The sequence below is a fragment of the Sitophilus oryzae genome, unplaced genomic scaffold (genome assembly GCF_002938485.1).
Source record: "Sitophilus oryzae breed Bouriz unplaced genomic scaffold, Soryzae_2.0 scaffold_249_pilon_pilon, whole genome shotgun sequence".
Classification (NCBI taxonomy): domain Eukaryota; kingdom Metazoa; phylum Arthropoda; class Insecta; order Coleoptera; family Curculionidae; genus Sitophilus; species Sitophilus oryzae.
This window is the reverse complement of record NW_022146806.1, coordinates 682,028-704,363: the sequence shown is the minus strand read 5'-3', so window position 1 is coordinate 704,363 and position 22,336 is coordinate 682,028. Positions and strand designations below refer to the sequence as shown.

Genomic DNA, 22,336 nt, shown 5'->3' with positions numbered 1-22,336 from the left:
TGATTGTAAGTTTTTTTCATGTATAGTACTTTTATTTTATTTTGTCCCACTTTTAACTGACTTATACTTTTTTGTTCTTGGAGATAGAACTTTCAAGATAAAAATAAATAAATACTTAAATATACTCACAATGATGATATTCCAATAATAATTATTATTAGGCAAAGAAAATAAAGTCGTAGAATGCAATGAAAAAAACAAACGATTTAGCTAAAAAGGGAGCGAACACTCCACTAACTGGACCAGAATCGTTCTGCTTCTTAAGTGGAAACCAAATTCAAAAACCTGGAAGACTCCATCCCTAACCTGGAATGGAAATCCTCCAACGGTCTCTCAAGTCACTCAAAGAAATTTCTGAGAACTTACGACCTAGAAAAATCAAAGATTTTCCTTGATTTACGTAAGAACAATCTTCAGATGGTCGCGGGATTTTTAGCAGAACACTGTCTCTTGAATGAAGAAGCAATGGAAATGTAGGTTCTGTAGGGAAAATGGGGAAACACCAGAACACCTCATAACTGAGTGCGCCGAGACCACAACCATTCTTGCCTTAAGCTTTGGTACGACTGCTATCAGATATTGGAGAACTAACCTTTGTAAAACCCTTTCAAATACTGGCTTTTGTCGAAGCTTTGAGACTGTATGATGAGTTATAACTCAAGAAGAGCCACAATAGGCCCTCGCGGCCGCAGTGGAGGGTCCCACCTGGGACCCACTCTTAGTCAAATACAAACATAACTCAAGAAAGGGGGACACAATGGATCTGTAAGGTCGCGATGATTTAATTTCTTCCTCTCATACATTCTACATAATTGTTATGCATTTTTATAAGTGTATATACATTTTTGATGGTTTTAATTTAAGGTTAGCTCGAACAATAATTCTTAATGTTCTATACTAACCGACTCTTCCCTAGAAACTTTACGCCTAATAAAAATGCCATAAACATCGATAGTAATAAAAAACAGAAACTAAACATATTTATGTCAGTTGTAAAATGTTAATTTTGCATGAATGAAGCCAGCATAAAAAATAGCATTAGGAATAGTTACTTTAAGGCCCCCATTCAACTGCACTGGGCGATTTTGTAGCAACTAAGTTGAGCGATAAAATTGCTTCTAAATTTCTTGGAAATTTGGTTGCTTTAAAAATTTGGTTGCTTATAATTATTAGTACTACTATTTAATCAGACATTTGTTAAAACAATATTTTTTCTCTTTATTACATTGTGCTCAATTGTTTACTTTTTCTGACTAATTGTTAGTACTACAAAAAAATTAAATTTACTACAATCAATTGCATCGTTTGTAGTTTGTGTACAACTAAAGACATTATCTCAAACTACGTTAATTTTCAAGTTTTGCTATAATTCACTAATTCCAAGAATCTTTTATTGAATTTTTTTGCTACTACATAAAACTACAAACGATTTTGAAGGTTTTTAGACCTTTGTTAAAACAATATTTTTTCTCTTTATTACATTGCGCTCAATTGTTTACTTTTTCTGGCTAATTATTAGTACTACAAAAAAATTGAATTTACTACAATCAATTGCATCGTTTGTAGTTAATAATCAGCCAAAAATCGAAAACTTTACTTGAAAGCGGGTTCCAACGTGACGGAGCTTTGAAACGGACCATTTATAAGGCGACATTCAAGCAATTTGGTTGTCAATCAATTTTTCTGGAAATTAATTTTAGTTACTGTTTTTTAGTAGTAACTGTTTTACTTTTTGTAGTTCACCTTCCGTACTGTAAATCAAAAGTTTGCTTGACAACCACAATATCGCTTTTAATTTGATTGAAATGACGCACTAACCTGGAGATCTTTGGACAATTTGATCGAAAGCAACTAGATCGCTCGATTGGATTGCTCGTTTATCGCCTAGTGAATGGCAGCCTTTCCAGTCTGTTCCATCGTAGAGCACAACCGTCAAAGAGAAAAATTCTTACTGACTGAGCAGCTAATAACAAGTCGAACTTCTTTATGATATGCTTCAAATGCTTAGACTGCTTCTAAAAAATTCGACTATTTTTTTTAATTATATCGAAAATGTTGTTGAAAATGACGAAACAAAAATACTGTGAAATTTTGAGCTCTTAATATCAAGAGGTACCGGAAATCGGAAAACGGCATTTTCTATGTGATTAGCTTGGGAATTTTTATTTCCAAATTTGGAATCCGAAAACTCTTAACGAGTTTTCAGACTAAATGGGTCGAAACATATTCTTGTAGAGAATTGAACGCTCTACAAAAAAGCCTCTTATAATTTTTTGATATATTTATTGGTTCTAAAGTTATTCAATGTTAAATTTGTATTGATGATAAATTTTATTATTTTTTCATTTTTTTTGACGCAACTACTTATCACATTTTATAGAGCCTTCTCATTCTCTAGAAGTTAACTCTATAAAAGTTTTTGATGTTTTGTATAGGTCGTAAATTATTTGCATTAAACTGTTTTTTCTTAAATATTCGTTATATTATGATTTAAAATTATATTGTGTGAATTGAAGCTTTTTAATCTGATAACATACGTTTTTTAACTTTACTACCAAATTACTTTATATCAAAACTATCGACACTTTTACAAACTCACCCATCCCTACCTAACAAGCTAATAATATATCGAGTTTTTATTAACCGCCAAACGATAAAACCGAGGTGTACAGTTGCCTTAATGGCATCTCGCATTTCCAGCCGTCTATGACGCTCATTATTACAGCGATGAGAGACACATAGACAGGGCTGGTGGGGGTGGCGCGTCAAAATTAAGGGTTGAACCTAATGAAATGGCCTATTGTGTACCTTGGGACAGGTATCGAATGCTAACAAACAATCTAGGGTTACGTTTGACATCGGAAAAGAAACATACGACCCGCGAATCACTGTTGCGGGTCTTGCTTACTTAACTCAGAGTAATAAATATGACTATACAGTAAACACACTGAAGAAACAAATCGTTTGACTTTATTTTCTCAATATGGTATGGTCTATGGTTCTCAGGACGTACGACGGAAAAAATCAAAGGTTTTCCTTGATTTATGTAAGAACAATCTTCGGATTGTAACGGGGTTTTTAAACATTCACTATCTCTCCAATGAACACCTCAAGTTGAAGCTAAGAAACAACGGCGAATGCACTGTGAGTGTGCCGAGACTATGAACTTTGGTACCATAAACTTTGGTACAACTGACATCGGAGATGGAGAACTAACCCCCGTAAAATCAACTCACATACTGGCTTTTATCAGAGCCCTGAAACTGTAGATGAATTATATCTAAAGATAACTCAAGGGAGCACAATAAATCTATAAGGTCGCGGTGATTAACTACCCCCTTCCCATACAATCAACAATCTATAACTATTGTTTTGGTCCCTTTTCTATCTGTGAACCCAGTCTACTGTCCCAGTGTCCTACAGGCTTGTGTAGGGCACTGGGATATAGTTTGGGAGCATAGTTTTTCCGATTCTAGCTTTGCTTTCCCAAATAGAACGAGTCACTTGCGTTCCAAAGCTTCGCTGCGGCATGTTATGTGCTCTGCTGTTTCAGGATACCTCTCTCAGACTTTCCAGTAAAGGCTAAGAAGATGACATAAGAATGCATTTTATCCCTGCTCAGCATTCTTTGTGGTTTTAGGATTAGGTCCTAGGATGAAGGCCTTCCTTTAACTGTGTCCCTATCTGTATCTCTAGTGGAAAGCATGCTTTATTTTTCATTCATTTTGTTCTTTACACCTAGAGCAGAGAGCTTCAGTAAATGCTCTCCAGGATTCGGTTGTTTGCAATTAATTTGACATCTCGCCATGATCGGTTTACTGCTTCGATCTCCTTTTTAATTGTTTATTGCCATTTGCCATGTGTGGTCTTAGACGATCAGTTCTTCTACTACCTGCTCTTCTTCTACTATTGTGGGTTCCACTAAATAGCTCTGCCAGCAATGGTGTTACCGCTTCTCCTTAATGTGTGATCAGTCCACCTCCATTTTCTCAGTTTAATCTCATTATACACATAGAGAAAAACATTTTATTATCTTTCTTTATGATTATACACTTGTCTTTGGTTGGTTAAGCTCCATAAATACTCATTTCTGATACAATTTTGCACAGCAGGCCTTAACTTGTTAATAAATATCATCATCGACATAATATCATGTTAATAAACTCATCTTACGAAACATTATTTTTAGCTGTTTTGATGGCTACTTCTGTGAGTTCAGTTTGCAGGTTATATTGTACCCAAATCACAGCATCTCTGTAAACATTTTTGTGTACAAAACAAATACTGCACCTCCAAAATTCATTTATAGCATTTGCTGTACTTACAGCTCTACTGTAAGATTTATATTTACCTGCTACATTCCTTCGTAGTGGTACAAATTCAGCAACCAGTCGTTTTAGAAGTGAGGTGATGTTTAACCATGTGGAATACAGGGGTGGGGGGAGGGGGCTTATTCACACTGTATACAAGTCAAAGCTCTGGGGAAGGTTTAATTAAACTTTAAAATTAAATTTTTAATTTAAAAGAATTACCAAGAACTCTGGGCAGTAAAAGATACTGTTGAAAAATCTAAATAGCGTAGTTTGCTCTTTGTCTTTTATAAGCGATATATTATTTAATGCCAATGCCACTGCCAATGACAATAAAAGAAACGAAATGATAAAACACTACGAGGGAAAAAATGTCGAATCATTCGGCTCCATTATATATCAGAGTTAGTGGAATAATAGAGCAGACCTTGAATGGAAGCAAATATTTTTACGTTAAAAAATATCCCGTTACAAAATAGAGTTAGACATACGAAAATAAAAGTTACAAGACAAAAATATTTTCGTCCAAAGGTCAAATGTCATTTATTATCACGTATTTTGCTTTTAAAATTGCCGTTTTTTACTGTCGTATCCTGTAATGATGATAGATAAGTTTTACTATAGCTACGACGGCTTTACAAAAGTTAGTTCTCCATCTCCGATATCAGTCGTATCAAAGTCTATGGCCCGAATGGTTGTCGTCTTGGCGAACTCAGTGATGAGGTGTTTTGGTGTTTCCCCATTTTCCCCACAGAACCTACATTTGCCATGCTTCTTCATTGAGGAGACAGTGTTCTGTTAAAAATCCCGTGACAATTTGAAGATTGTTCTTACTTAAATCAAGGAAAATCTTTGATTTGAAGTCCTGAGAAATTTTACGGATGGAGGCTTCCAGCTTCTAGAGTTCGGCTTTAAGTTGTTTTCCATTTGGGAAGCAGAATAGTTGTGGTTCAGTTAGTGGAGTGTTCGCTTCTTTTCTATCTGGACCGTTTACTTTTGTGTTACCTTCTATCTTTTGGTGGGCACCCAGAGTAGGAGGACCGTATTTTCTTTGTCTGATTTGTTCAGCTTTTCTAGACGTTCTTTGAACAACTTCGAATTGACGGTTACTAAGTCGATCAATCCTATATCATGTGGGCTTTTTACCAATAATTATTTTTATTCAATTTTTATTATAAATAATCGCATTAAGCAATTTAATTCAGGCGTTGATTGGTACTCTGAAAAATACAAAAACTTATTTAAATTTGTATTTTGGTAAATTTGCATGTCTCTAACAAATATACGTTTTTCTTTCCAGTGAACGCCGTTTATTTCACCATGACTAATATGGAAGGAGTGATACCCGTTGTAGAAGACAAACTACACCACCTGGCACTATCCAGAATACAAGCTGGCGAAGGAAGCGCAAACATGACTTACTCCATCCAAAATTTCCAGAAAATATACAACGACGTAGTTAGTATAGATCACAACACAGGGGATATATACATATCGTCACCAGGTAAGCCTCAATGAGGAAATCAAAAATATATTAGATATATTAAACTATCATAGGAAAAGCTCCCTGCTGAGATATTAAACTTTTTAGTCATACAGTATATCAAAATTTCGTTCATACTCAATTGCGTCACTTAAGAAACCTTTGCATAAAATTTCATACTCTTAAAATAGATTTACAAATTATTCAAATTTTCATCTCTAACATTAACCATCACCCTCTTAAAAGATGAATTTTCGAAAATCGCTTCTTAGTGATCAAATTATCGACATAATTCCTTTTCTGCTTTCGGTTCACCTCTGTGCAAAATTTTATACCTCTACAATAAATTTTAAAAAAATGTTATACAAACTTTAACTCCCTTAGAGAGTAAACTTTAAAAAATTGCTCCTTGTTGCTTAATTACATTACTTATGGAACCTCGCAAAATTTCAAATTCATAAAACAGCTTTTATCAAATTTTATACAAACTTTTATCCCTAATTTCACCCCTTTAGAGGTTGAGTTTTTAAAAATCGCTTCTTAGTGTCCACTTAGTCACTCAAAGAATTTTTGTACCAAATTTCGTACTTCTAAACCAAATAGTTTTCATTGAGTTTTATAAAGATAGATAACTTTATAATATAAAATTCAATATGACCTCTAAAACAACCGCGTTCCCAACTGGCAAAGGAGTACGAAAGGGAGACGCGATATCCCCAAAGCTGTTTACAGAGAGTTACATTAGAAGAAATCTTCCGTCAACTGGACTGGGCCAATAAAGGATTAAAAATAGATGGAGAATATCTTTACCATCTAAGATTCGCTGATGATATAGACCTAATTGCCTATGCTAATGAAGAAAATGCAGAAGAAGAAAGAAGTCGTGAAGAACTACATGCACAAATTAACGGCATTAAACACAGCCAGCGATAAAGTAGGTCTCAAAATAAATTTAACAAAAACTAAAGTAATGTACAACGAGTGGACAGAAAATATATTCTAATAAATAACAAAGAAATGGTAGAAAAAAATATATATTTGGGACAACTAATACACAGCTCAAGTCACAAGCACAAATTTAGTAAATAGCAAAACTTCAGTAAAATATTTGGCTTTAAAAACTTAAATACGCTTAGAGAAATGAAGCATTAAAATTGTTATTGCATTTCCACAATATCGTAAATATTTCAAAAACGGTAAGATTAAAGTGCCGTAAACCAATTAAATTAACCTTTATTTTAATCGTAGAAACTAAAAATGTAGTGTACAGGGTATTCCGTTTAAAAATATACAACTTTGATATTTTTTATTTATTTGGGACACTCTGTACCTTTTGAAAATAATTTTAAATTGTAGCTTTAGTAGATAGTCCTCCACGAATCTCATCACTAAAAATTTCAAAAAAATTAATTATTTGGTTTGGTAGTACAGCCAGCAATAAAGTAGGTTTCAAAATAAATTTAGCAAAAACTAAAGAAATTCACAACAACCTAGTATACAGAAAAGCTATTCTAATAAATGACACAACACTGGAAATAGAAATATATATATTTAGGAAAACTAATACACAGCTCGGTATCTCTATTACCAGAAATCAACAGAAGAATTAAGTTAGCATGGAGTACGTATGGAAAAAACTCAATCATATTCAAGCCTAGAATGCCACTTTATCTAAAGAAGGAAACATTCGATCAATGTGTACTACCAGTCATGACCTATGCATGCGAAACCTGATCACTTAAAACGAACATTGAAAAGAAACTACAGGTTGCAAAACGCTCAATGGAATGAAATATGCTGGGAATAACCAAGAAAGATCGTAAAAGAATAGAGTGGATACGACAAAAGGCCCAGGTAATAGATGTCATCCACAGAACCAAATCCGTCAAGTGGCAATGGGCAAGACACCTGGCAAGAAGGACAGATGGACCACAAAAATTGCAGCATGGTATCCATAAGGAATTAAGAGACCTACAAGAAGATCAAACTTGAAATGGGACCATGATATTAGGAAATTAGCAGGGATAACTTGGGCCCGCATAGCCAACTACTACTACTACCGCTATTACTCGCTGACGAGTATTTGACACGCATCAGAAGATGATTATGCAAGGCGTTTTCTTTCATGAGTTTTTCTGTGACTGAAAAGCCCGATACGTGATGTTATGTGTGTCGGCGGTACGGTACCCAGGTTTCGCTTCCATATAACATGGTGGGGATTATTATTGCTCGGTACACTGCAAGTTTCGTTTTTGTGCTCAAATCATGATTGTAGAAAACGCTGTCTTTTAATTTCCAGAATGCTCTTGAGGCGCCGCTAATTCTGTGCTGAATTTCAGAGTCCATATTGGCTTTTTCCGAAATTAAACTGCCAAGGTAATTGAATTCCGCTACGTATTCCAATAGTTCTTCTCCGATTTTTATAGCACTGTTATGATTTTCCGGGGGAGTGCACATGATTTTAGTTTTATCGATGTTCAGCTTAAGGCCCAAAGTCTCGTATACCTAGGTATACAGGGTTGTTCACCACATACGACACGGAGTATTGTAGCTAAACGATGAGATTTTTACAAATTGTAAGTTTTGGGTTCGATGAAGGACTATTAGAGGTACAATTTAAAAATAATTTTACAAAATACAGAGTGTCCCAAATAAGTAAAAAATATCAAAGTTGTATTTTTTTAAATGGAACACCCTGTATATTATTATATTTTTAGTTTCTACGATTAAAATAAAGGTAAATTTGATTAAGGTTTACTATACTTAAACCTTACCGTTTTTAAAATATTTTCAATTTTGTGAAATTGCAGTAAAAATTTTAAGGCTTCATTTCTCCAAGGGTATCAAAGTTTTTAATACTAAATATTTACTGAAGTTTATTTACTGATCAGTTATTGTGTTGCAATAATAAAAATAATACTACCTTATACAGAGTGTCTAAAAATTTATTTTAAATAATTATTAGCTTTAAACGGCAATAACTTGTTTAATTTAAATAGAACACCCTGTATATTTTACAAGAATCAGATGCACAATTTAATTGTCTATCAAATTATATTATACCATTTTTTACCTATCTCTTTAAGTTTCTCTAGAAAATGCATTTTCTTGTAATTTAGAACTTATTTATCAATATACCCATGGACTATTGACATCTTAGATTATTTTTAAAGATGTACCAAATTTTTAAAGAGTACAGATACTAATATTGTCGATATAATTCGTTTATTTCATTAAAAAATAAAAAAAACTGTTTAAATATTTGTTAAAGAGGTCCAATTAATATGATTCCAGTATTCAAACTACATTAACTGAGTGTTTGCGTTGATTAATAATAATTGCTCCAAATACTAAAATACTGAATTTTGTATGGGCATTAGACAGTGTGATAAAAAGTAACACCTTAAAAATGATATCTCATTTTTTAATAAATGCTTATTTATAACAACAAAGACTTTAATTTGATAACTTATTATTATATTGATTTCTAACTCAAAAATCCACATTTATTTATAATAATTTATTAACGAACACAATTAAGTATGTAATTAATTAGTATATGGGCGGAAATAATGGTGTTATATTTAATTAATGGTATACTCTTTTATAAAGATTTAAATAGTTTTCTTTTTTGCATACAAACGGGCTAGTAATATTATCGTTTTGCTAAAAACGATAATATTACTAGTCTGTACATTTTGTACATTTGTTGCTTTAAAACAATCTAAAATGTCAATATTCCATAGATATATTGATAAATGAGGTCTAAATTATAAGAAAATGCATTTTCTACGAGAAACTTCAAGGGATAGGTAAAAATGGTATAATACAATTTGATAGACAATTTAATTGTGCATCTGATTCTCCTAAAATATACAGGGCATTCTATTTAAATTAAAGAAGTTGTTGCCGTTTGAAGTTAATAATTATTTAAAGTAAATTTTTAGACACTCTCTATAAAGTAGTATTATTTTTATTATTGCAACACAATAACTGATCAATAAATAAACTTCATTAAATATTTAGTATTAAAAACATTGATACCCTTGGAGAAATAAAGCTTTAAAATTTTTACTGCAATTTCACAAAATTGAAAATATTTCAAAAACGTAATGTTTAAGTATAATAAACCTTAATCAAATTTACCTTTATTTTAATCGTAGAAACTAAAAATGTAATAATATACAGGGTGTTCCATTTAAAAAAATACAACTTTGATATTTTTTATTTATTTGGGACACTCTGTATCTTGTAAAAATATTTTTAACTTGTAGCTCTAATAGTCCTTCAACGAACCCCAAACTTACAATTTGTAAAAATCTCATCGTTTAGCTACAATGCTCCGTGTCGTATGTGGTGAACAACCCTGTATATGTTCAGCATTTCCTGTAATTGCTGTAATATTTTTGCAACTAGAGCGCAGTCATCAGCGTATTGAAGTTCTGTGATAAATTTTATACGTGTTTTTGCTCTGAATCTTTTTATGTTCAACAGACCGCCATCATACCTGTATCCATGGGCGCCGGAAGAATGAAATTAGGGGGGGGCAAGGTAAAAATGAATAAAAAATTTACATTTTTGGTAATTATTGGGAAAACTGGAAATCGTCCGATTTTCACCAAAATTGGTATACACCCTATTTTGAAGTCGTAGATTACGAATCTGAACTTTTTTCTTGGCGGTCTCTTACCGTTTTTCAGAAAAACGGAAAATAATTTCAATATCGAATTTTTCTTAATTTCTCATATTTTTAAGGTTTTTGCTATTTTCTGTTACTTTTTTAACCAATTCTATGCATAATAGAGGAAAATTTGCTAAAATAAATTTGTAAACAATCTGAAAATGTTAGTTTATAGCTTTGTTCGGGTTCTTGTTATTACCGATTCTGAACCGTCCAAGAACACTGCAGCGCCTGTGCAAATGAAATAATGTCTTCATATTTCCTTCTGCGCATACGCATCACAGTTCTAGGACGGTTCAGAATCGGTAATAAGAGAAACCCGAAGTAAGTTTATGTGTTTCTGGCATTTAAAGCAACGTTGCCAATGCTAAACCTAAATTTAGCGTGTTTTTGTCGCTCATTCTGGAATTACGAAAGGCGGTCGTCAGAAGGACGGCTCCTTCCCATAACTGCTATTTTACCAACGAGATCTGACTATTTATACCCACGAAGTTGCACGAAAGAGTTTTGATTGCTTTGGTTACAACTTCCATGCAGAGGGTGTTAATCTTTTGTTGTTATATTATTAGATTAACTAAAAAAAGATTAACCCCCTCCGCAAAGAAGTTAAAACCAATGCAATCAAAACTCTTCCGCGTAATTTTGTGGTTATAGGTGTATATTTAATTATTGTCGGTCTCATAATAGGTAATTTATTTAAAATCTCTAATCACCCGAAAAAATAGAAGATATGGCAACGTTGTAAATTTTCAAATTTCAGGATTAAGTCTAGAATATATTTGTCTCCCTTATTACATAGGAGAGAGAAAGAAGGATATATCAAATGTCAAACTTCCATCTGGTCTCAATTTTCTTTGCTATTTTGTTAAAAAAGTGTTTTTCAGTAAAATGTTGAACACTTTTCTATCCCCAATCAAGTGTGGCTTTTAGATAAACTATAATATAATGAAAATATAGTGAAATTATTACTTTATAGGGCCGAAATAAAGAAAAATTCAATGCTGAAATAATTTTCCGTTTTTCTGAAAAACGGTAAGAGACCGCCAAGAAAAAAAGTAGATTCGTAATCTACGACCTCAAAATAGTGTGTATACCAATTTTGGTGAAAATCGGACGATTTCCAGTTTTCCCAATAATTACCACATTTTTTATTTTTTTACAGGTAACACCTAACAATTTCATAATAATGATTATTTTTTTACAGATGGATGTAAGAAGATATAGCTTTTATTTTTATTGTTTCAGTGATCCAGGGGTGGGCAAATGCCCCCTCTTGCCCCCCCTGTCCGGCGCCCATGCCTGTATCTGACACCCATTCCTCTTTCCTGTCGTTTGCTGTCCACTATAATATTAGTCAATAATAGACAACAATAGGCCCAACTATAAAGAAAGTCTCTAAACAAGTGAGAGAGGCTACACCATAATTGGAATTGGTTGAACAAGCTGAAAATGATGATGATGATGACCTAAAAACAATTTTGTACGTACAATATTAAGAACAACGCTGGCTACAGAACACAAAAAATTGTTATTTTACTCCGTTTAATATAAACTTACACCCTGCCTGTATAATCGTTAAAAAGCTTATTATCCGCAGCATGGCCGGCCTAAACTTTCACCTTTAATTCTAATTATTGACGGTTTTCGTGCACTATAAAAACCTTTATGAACTCTAACAGAATTAACGTACATGTTTACGAGGCTCATAAACATGGGTTTTAATAAAGGCACATTCTGGCTTTTGCTGCGTCCGTTTCCTGAACCACGAGCTAGTTGAGCCATCTAGCTAACGTAAATATAAGTTGGAAATGGATCTATTAAATTGTAAATGCCGAAAATTTAAATTTGAATAAACCATGAATCATGAGTGTTCGAGAGTAGAAGGATATGATAATTATATACAGGGTTATTCACACCATCCAACGCGGAGTATTGTAGTCACACTTTCTAAAGCTACAATTTAAAATTATTTTCAAAAGGTACAGATTGTCCCAAATAAATAAAAAATGGGTGGTCCGAACTGTATTCCGGAAACTTTGGCAGCATATTCTGCAGAAGAAAACAAGTAAAAAAGTTCGTATAAGTGTATGTCCTAAAATGCTTAGTTTCGGAGATACAGGGTGCAGAAGTTTCCTTTTTATTTCGATTTTTTCCAAATACTTTCTAAAGTAACGTCAGTATATGGATGAAAATTGGTGTCTGGAGGGTTTTTGACAAGAAAAATTTGATTTTGATGTCAATATGACTCCTACTTGTAGAGGGCGCCACCTACGCATTTTTTAACTGGTTTGAAGAGTAATAACTTTTCGTCCGTACCTGTATAAAACTACTGAGTAAAAAATATACGTTTATGACGTTTTTTAAAAAAAGTGTCTTGGTAAAAATCGCTACGAATAATGGTTCTTGAGATATTTGGAAGCGAAATTATCAATACCTGTCATCATTGACATAAAGTGTTGACTAAATAGTTGTTATTAGACTGAGATAATAAATTTGAAATGTTTTTGTATCAAAAGTTGAACAGAAAGTGTATTATTATTATTTTTTCGCAGAAAAATTTATGATTAATTTAAAAAATAAAAATTTCCCAAATTTATTATTTCACTCAAATAACTATCTACTCAACGTGTTGATTTTTTGTCAATAATGACATGTATTGACTATTTCCATTGTTAATATCTTGACAACGGTTGCACGTAGCGATTGACACATTTTGTACATAAAAAGTTACGGAAATGTATATCTTTTTACTCAGTAGTTTTGTACAGGTACGGACGAAAAGTTATTACTCTTCAAAACTTTGAATAAGAAGACTAAGGAAGGAGCATATCAAAAATCTTAGGTCCACCGCGATGGGCCTCAAATATGGCCGGCTTAAATTCCGGTTTATCAGTGCTGTTCTAATTTTATTTAAAAAATGTAAAACTATGATGTAGTGTAGATGTGGGGTAGATTCAATAATTTTTTTTATTTTACGTTGTGAATAAATGTTGGTAGTTATTAAAATTGTTATAAAAATATAAAATTCTAATAAAAATAGTTAAGTTATAATGATTATTTATAACCATAAACATCCGATACGCTACTGAAGCAGGTAAGTCAAATTGACGTATCTAAATTCTTTGACATCTAATCTTTGACAAGTAGTAAATAAAAGCAAAAATGCAAAAAAAATATATAATTAGTTAATTTAAGTGAATTTTATAAATGATCGGTTTACTACACGTATGTATATTATATTATAGTCACTTACTAGCGAAAAGTTGTTCCATTATTTCACACATTTTTGGCGAGATCTACCGCACGCTACACAACCAACTATTTTAGAGTCTTTTTCAATAAATCGCGATAGTGTCACTGTTAATTCAATTTCCATCTAGATTTACTACCTTTATACAACTATCCGTAGTAGAATAAATAATAAATAACATAAAATAAGCTCCGTAAAGACTGACAAATCCACAAAATTTCAAATCAAATTCAAATGTGTCAATTGAATCGTCAAACAGAACTGTCAAGGATCCCCACCCTAGAGTCCTTTTTTCCGCCCACCATGCATGAATACGTGGATAGCATTATGCTCCTTCCTTAGTCTTCGTCTTTGGTCTTCGTATTCAAAGCTTCAAAACAATTAAAACACATGTAGGTGGCGTCTCCTATAAACAGGAGTCATATTGACATCAAAATCAAATTTCTCATGTCGAAAAACTTCCAGACACCAATTTTCATCCAAATATTGACGTTACTTCATAAATTATTTGGAAAAAATCGAAATAAAAAGGAAACTTTTATACCCTGTATCTCCAAAACTAAGCATTTTAGGACATACATTAATTTTTTTTTACTTATTTTTATCATTACATATATATGAACCTTTTTACTTATTTTTATCTGCAGAATATGCTGCCGAAGTTTCCGGAATACAATTCGGACCACCCTGTATATCAAAGTTGTATTTTTTAAATGGAATACTCTGTATATTTTACGAGAATCAGATGCACAATTTAATTGTTATAATTATATGTATGCAATATTAATATTCTTATAAAAAATATATTAACTTAACAAAAATACTAATTTAAAAAATACCTAAATTGTTTCAACCCGTTATACAAAAATATTAAAACCAAAAAGTCTCTAATGTATATTTTCTATTTTCTTCTAGTCTATAAATTTGAAGCGTCTGCCTTAACGGACCTTGATGGAAATTGAAACAAAGAGGTTTTCTACAACCGAAGGATAAAATAACAAAGAGTTACTTTCGTTTACCTACTCGGTTTCAGTGGCCTGTCGCACAGCACAGCTGTTGACAGAATAAATATAACAGTATCTTGCTTATTTTCACTTCAAATAAAAAAGCGCCGAAAATTTTAAAAGGCTAGACGACTGATCACTTTCTTTAATGAGTAAATCGATAAGATAAACTAAAATGATAATTGGCTATTAATCTCTAAAGCTAGAACTCCGAACTTGATGGTTGATATACACACACCGGAAAAGTCTAGGGATATTACAGTTTTATCCAGCCATCGTCAGTAATTTTATTATTTGCATTTCTGATATAATAAAATTAAAATAAACAAGTAGTTTACAGGACGTATTGGAAATAAAAATGCGAAATTTACCGAATTTTTCAAATTTACCTTGATTTTTATTGAACTCGAAAAAAAACACACATTTTTTTTATTCTAAACTGTGAATTAAAAAAAAAGATAAAACCATTTTTACTTAATAAAGGGTATGGCCTCCTCTACTGTTCATTACAGCCCTACATCGTCTCTCCATGCTCCTGATCAGGTTGTCGATCTCTTCTTGAGGTACAGCCTGCCACGCTGCATTCACGGCCCGAACCAGATCCCTACGAGTTTCACGAGGCATACCCATTCTCAAAATTCTTCTTTGGACGCGTCCCATACGTGCTCGATGGGGTTGAGGTCAGGAGATTGTGCCGGCCAGAGTAAGATGTTAAATTGATGAGCATTGAAAACTCACTTACCACTCTGGCTGTATGAGGCCGTGCATTGTCATGCATGAGAATGAAGTTTCCCCCAAAATCATTGGCATATGGTAACACGACAGGCTCAAGAATTAAATCACGATATGTGATTCCTGTTAGAAACCCTTCAAGTAAAACGAGATCGGTTTTTCGGCCTAACTGACTCCTCCCCAGACCATAACTGTTCCACCTTGATAAGGGTGCACTTCCTGAACATGATCCAACCGAATAAGATTTCCCGGTTTTCTCCATACCCTAAGTCTTCTCGAATCCGGATGAATTCCAAAGCGTGACTCATCCGTGAAGAGAACATTGGCCCATTGTTCATTCGACCACTTAACATGATCTTGAGCCCACAAATATTGTACCTCTCGATTTCCTCTCGTTAAGGGTTGAGCTCTCCAGGGGCGTCTGCTTCTTAAGTTGACCTCTCTTAATCTATTGCGAACAGTGTCAGGACTAACGGTTACATTATGTGTTTCCTGGAAAATTAAACTAAGCTCTGGTGCTGTAAGAGTCGGTCGGCGTCGAGCATTTAATTTTAAAAAATGATCTTGCTGAGGGGTAGTAATGCGATGTCGCCCTGTGTGCCTTTCAGCAACATCACCACTTTCACGGTAGCGTGCATTTAATCGCGATATTACACTTTGCGTTGTATTTAATGCTCTAGCTACGTATATTTGGCGCATTCCAGCTTCGAGCGTACCCATGGCCCTTAGCATTTCGTCTCTGTTAAGATGTCTACACCCCATATGTCGTTTAATACTAAACAGAGTTATTTGAATGAAATCATAAAAACATAGCCAGTACAGGTTAAATTCGAACAATTGATGCTAGGTGCTTTTTATACATTTGACAAAAAATGCACAAACACTTCTGCAAATATCCCAAATTTAGAAATAACTAGTGTGACTACTTCGTTTCAATCGAAGTAGAAAGAATCGGCCTACAAATATGTGGTTGTTTATTTGTACGTGTTTTCAGACTTCAAAAGAGAGCAGTTCGATATTTATTGGGACTGAACAGTAGAACTCACTGCCAGAATTTCTTCAAAAATTTGAAAATACTGACTCTTCCTTCTTTATTCATTTTTGAATCCGTTTGCTTAATCCGCAAGCACATATCTGCTATTCCCGAAAGGCCAACTCATAACTATCCACTTAGGAATGCAGAGCACGATCTTTATCTGCCAATCCCGAGCTCAGAACTAGTTAAATGTTCAATACTGTACAATGCCAAAAAAATGTACAATCATCTGCTTTTGAATATCAAGTCGCTTTCATTCTTTCCCGCATTTCGCAAAGCTCTAAAATCATACCTACTGGAGAGAGCCCTATATGCGGTATACGACTTTTTTGTTGATGTTTAATTATAAACAATTTTGAATTTTAAAATTTTGATCATCTCACACACTGGTCAAAGGTCAAGTATTTAATATTTTATAACTCTAAAATTATATCTATTTACTGCGTACTGTTCTAAAATTGTCCATGTATATTCTTTTTGTAATTTTAAAAATTTACATTTTTTTGAATTGTATTATTTGTATTGTGTATTTTTTGTTGTTTGTATTTTTTGTGATTTTGTTGTTTGTGAGTGCTTTGTCAATGAAGCTGTTTTGGCTTTTTGTACTATGTTATCATTTTAGTTTGACCCACTTTTAAAAGTTTATAACTTTTTTGTTTGTCGGGTTAAAGCAGTCATTCAAAAAACATGTTGTAGCAGTTTCAGCCAAGTTTTTGCGAGTGTTGTCAAAAATGATATAGTATATTAGTAGCGCATTAGATAGTCCCCTTTTCTCCGAATTCAAAAATGTATCACACATTAACATTATAAACGTCATATTATGAAAAGCCTGTAGAAAATATTTCGAAAATGCATTGAAGGTGGTCATGTAGAGCAATATAGATTATGAAAATGAATAACCTATAACTGTTTTTAATTCTATAGCTAGTTATTGTTCGTTAATGTGTTGTGCTACATTGATAAGGCAAACTAACAAATATAATTTGGAAACAAAACCATTTATAACTATCTTGATTCTTTTAATTACCTAATTGTTTTTACATGCTTTTGTCAATCTTGAATGAAATTAAGAAGAAGAATGCACATGTGTGATACATTTTTGAATTCGGAGAAAAGGCGACTATCTAATGCGCTACTAATATACAGGGTGTTCCATTTAAAAAGTTTTTTTTAGTTTCAAAAATCTGACATGTGACACCTACTGTCATTTTTGACAACACTCGTAAAAACTTGGCTGAAACTGCTACAACATGCTTTTTGAATGAATGCTTTAATCCAACAAACAAAAAAGTTATAAGCTTTTGAAAGTGGGTCAAACTAAAATGATAACCCGGTACAATAAAGCGTTGTTTGTTTCTTTGTTTGACTATTAATTTCAACAAATAAATGTATTAAAATCTTCAGTTATCATTGTTAATCTTCTTGTTTATTTTTATTGATGTTAGAAGTATTTAATAAAGATATTACAAGAATATTTTGCTTAATGAAATGAGGCGAGAAATAAGAAAAACCGAGTGAGGGAAATGGGTGAAGGAAATGGAAGAAATGTAGATAATTGACACTTTCAATTTTTTTAAAAGTCAGTAATGTCAGTATTACATATGTGCTTGTAAATAAAATAAATTAAACATTATTGATATTTTCTCTTAAAACAAAGTATCAACACACTGATGACGTTTTTATTGAGTGAACAGATTGCATGATTAGCGAATTACACTACCCTAATCATAAAAATAATAAACTAAAGTATTTAAAGCCACGATTTTCGTGTTTTCAAAAATAAATTATGCATACCGGCATTGATTGAGCTATCTATAAATAGAAAATACATTTTGTTGTAACGTTCTAAATATCCCTATCTATCGTTGACATAAAATTATGCAACAGACTGTAAAATTTGACAGCAATAAAGTTAGTGTAGAGGTCAATAAATATATTTCCTCGTAAATTTTGTTGGTAAACTAGTTTAGAAGCCGTCCCAAAACTCAGAGAGATGTTTAAAAACAAATAAAGTTTGAAATTGTTATAGGTCTAGATACTGTTATAAAAGTTAATATTATTTTTTTTATTTTTAGGGCCCTTTAATACCTCCTTGAAGGTTGGCGTGAAGGATATGAATAATTCAAGTTCAACTACTTATTTAAAGGTAAGTTTGCAAAAGTTGAAGTTTACCATAATAATAAAGTCGTTTATGCTATTAATTTAAATGCTAAATAACTACAAAATATATAAACAAGGATAGTACGGAGCGACCAACAATGATTGAAATAGTTGGTTATTCTGATTTTGCTCGTTTGGTTGGCAATAAATTTAAGAAATTCAAATATTTATCGGCTGTTAAAGCAGGGAACAAAAAAAGGTTTGACCAATTAGATCTAATATTCCGATGAGCATTGATCGAAGCAATTAGGCGATCTGCTGAAAATTTGGTTATATTCAGCACATAGCGATTAAGAGTTTTGTTCAGAAGGTAATACCACAGATTATACAGATTATAATCTTTGTTTTTTCTTTATTGTTTTTCGTGGTTCCAATTTTCGGAATCGGGTACTAGTTAGGTTACAAGTTTGCGCACATAGCACGCCCACTTATGGCCTCTAATATTGTGCACAGCGCCTGACCGGCACAGTTATTAGAGAGATATCGGTAAACCGAATAGCGTCATCCCGTATTTACGCGTACCTTATCATGGTTACGATATGCGCGAGTCAATTTTTAACGCAACACCCGCTAATAACGTTACCGCCTGACGTAATTTGCGGATCAAGCGCTCTTTCTAAATAACCTCTGATAACGTTTAACAATTGCTTAAATGGGCATGTGCGGGTATTTGACAACCGGAGCCGGCCGGCGAGATCTTTTATTTTAGGTTATGTTTGAATTGTTTTGAATTATTGCTTTAGTTTTATTAGGTAATTTGATATTTAAGTAGCTGGGATTAGTTTTAATTAAATACATATGGCCCAAAATATGGATTTCACCTCTTCCAATACTAAAGAACCTATAAAGAGTCTTAGGTTTGCAGCAGATGACGACTTAGCCCTTCTAAGAGAATTTGTTGCTTGTTGCCCTAAACCCACTGGCAGACGTTGAACAATAAAGCACTGGAAATAAGCACTTTGGCCCTTTAGTTTTAAAATACCTAGTAAACAAAACAATTTCAAAGTTTTAAATTCAAAGTTAGGTTAAGTTTAAATAGCGGACGCGACGCGATCAGAATTCTTTCTTCTTTCAGATCCGATAACTATAAATGAAGAGAGTTAATACCACCTCACGTAAAGGAAATAACACCTGGCCTTATTAACGTCCATGCACGCTATTCGGTTTAGCGATATCTCTCTATTACGCTGTTTATTGTTATTTTACGCAAGTTTATTTTTGCGCACAGGAAATTTGACTCGTTTGCACATCGTCATAAAAAACAATTTTCGTACCACGAATTAGGGACAAGATTTTTATCTGTATACTTATAGGATACCTAATCTGTGGTAATACACTCAAATTTAGTGTAATATTTTTTTGTTTACTTTAAGCCTTATTTTCATGATTTTTTTAACAAACTGTATATAAATCTATCAACTTTAATTCATAAACTCATTTTTTATAAACTTTAGTATTTGGCTTATTATACAGGGTTAATTGAAGGGTTGTTATCCTAACTTTAAAACACCCTGTGCAAGAATTTCGTGACTAACTTTTCCTAAAAAAATATTTTTCGATCGGAACCATGTCTCTAGAGCCTTTTGTTTTTTGACTCATGTCATTACTTTATGATGTTGTATTTTAATATCCCGAGGTGGCTTGGAGGACTGTTGTTATAGTCTATAAAATGAATAACTTTGAATTTTGACCGTTATTTTTTACCAACATGGTAAATATAAAATTCCTCTGTCAAAAAAGTTACTGATATTCTTTAAATTGAGTGCCTGAACGAATCAGATAGGTAACTCTTTTTACTTTCGTGAAATAGAAAAGGAAAATAATAAAACAAGTGACAGTTCTTCCTCTCCTTAAAAAAATCTTTGACAAAAATCAACACAATTGTCAAAAGTAAAAAGTCATCAGCTTTTGACGTTTCTAAATATCAGACCAATGCCGTCTCTAATAGAACAGCCTCAGAGCGAGATTTATGACGTCACGCTAGTTAGATACTACGGATTAATAAATATGTTGTAGAATACATGGAAAACACAATAATTCCTAGTATTTTTGGTTTGTATTTTAAAAATGATATAGTTTACATGAAATATACATAATATACAGTTAATAAATACAATATATATACCTATTTATAGTAATAAATAACTTTTGCAAATAAATTATGAACCATACAAATGCAGCAAATGTTTTACAATATACAAATAATGAATAGGTACATAAGATAATGGGTAAAATGTAAAATATATTTTAAATTTTGGGGTTTGAAAATCGATCTAATTTAACAAAAAACATTCAATATCTACTAATAGTGATGTATTATTATTTGCATTCACAAAATGTATATGTATATTTTGCAAGTATCAATGTTCGAAAAATTATATTTGCAAATAATACAATATCATGGAGAAAAGGCTGCAGCGATGGCTATGAAATAAAGATCGCTGTCATTTTATATGTAAAATTATTCTAAAATTTTTTTATTTTCTTGGGATTTAGGTTCGGGAAAAACGCTGATTAAGTTTTCATTTGTTTTTTCATTATTTTTTTTAAAAACGTTTCGGCTAGCATCATAGCCTTCATCAGTGTTGTGTCATATGAAAAAAATAGTGTCGAATATAATCCAAAAATTACATATAAAATATTCACACCACATAATGTTTACTGCAATTAATAAACTAATATAAACTTGTCAAAAGATGACCTCTCGTATTTTTTTTAAATTATTATTCTTAACACTAAAACTATCTACATTGACTATGGAATACGATTTCAGCCATAGTAAGTAGTAGATATTGAATGTTGTTTGTTAAATTAGATCGCTTTTCAAACCCCCAAAATTTAAAATATATTTTACATTTTACCCATTATCTTATGTACCTATTCATTATTTGTATATTGTAAAACATTTGCTGCATTTGTATGGTTCATAGTTTATTTGCGAAAGTTATTTATTACTATAAATAGGTATATATATTGTATTTATTAACTGTATATTATGTATATTTCATGTAAACTATATCATTTTTAAAATACAAACCAAAAATACGAGGAATTATTATGTTTTCCATGTAATCTACAACATATTTATTAATCCGTAGTATTTAACCAGCGTGACGTCATAAATCTCGCTTCGAGGCTGTTCTATTAGAGACGGCATTGCGTCAGCATGGCCGCAAGTTGCTAACCTAATAAAATTAACACTAGAAAAGCCCGCGGGAACTGTCAAATTCAAAGTTATTCGTTTCACAGACTATATAATGTCATATCGACACTGCTTAGAACTCTATTAAAATGTTAAAAAGTAACGATACAGGCTTGGTTTTAATAAATAGTAGCAACACTAACAGAACTAAGGATATTAAAAAAAATAACTGTAATAACCAAGTGTACAAACAAACAAAAATCTTGTAAAAATACTCAATATTTTGTATTACCTCTCCGGCTGCTATAACGTCTGTAGATATGTCTGTAGACTCCGGCTGCTATATGTCTGTAGACGTCGGTTCAAACCGTTAATTAAGCTGCAAATATATTGTATTGAATAAATTTTAATAACGCCAAAATTATAATGAAAGAAGCAACAGCCTCTAAAAGAAAAATAAAAGAGGCTTTTTTAATTCAATCCAATAAAAATAAATGTATTGCTCATGCATCTGTAGATGTTAGTAATGTATGGCAAT

General features: G+C 32.4%; 1 protein-coding gene across 2 annotated transcripts in view; it reads left to right on the top strand.

Annotated features, from left to right (window-relative positions):
- The window catches only part of LOC115884423 (proto-oncogene tyrosine-protein kinase receptor Ret-like), a 94,284-nt gene that overhangs the window by 30,224 nt on the left and 41,724 nt on the right, over positions 1-22,336 (top strand). For both annotated transcript variants that reach the window (XM_030902988.1, XM_030902989.1), the window contains exons 2-3: positions 5,611-5,814; positions 18,572-18,642. In XM_030902988.1, the coding sequence (XP_030758848.1) occupies positions 5,611-5,814; positions 18,572-18,642 (275 nt within the window). The remainder of the gene's footprint in view (positions 1-5,610; positions 5,815-18,571; positions 18,643-22,336) is intronic.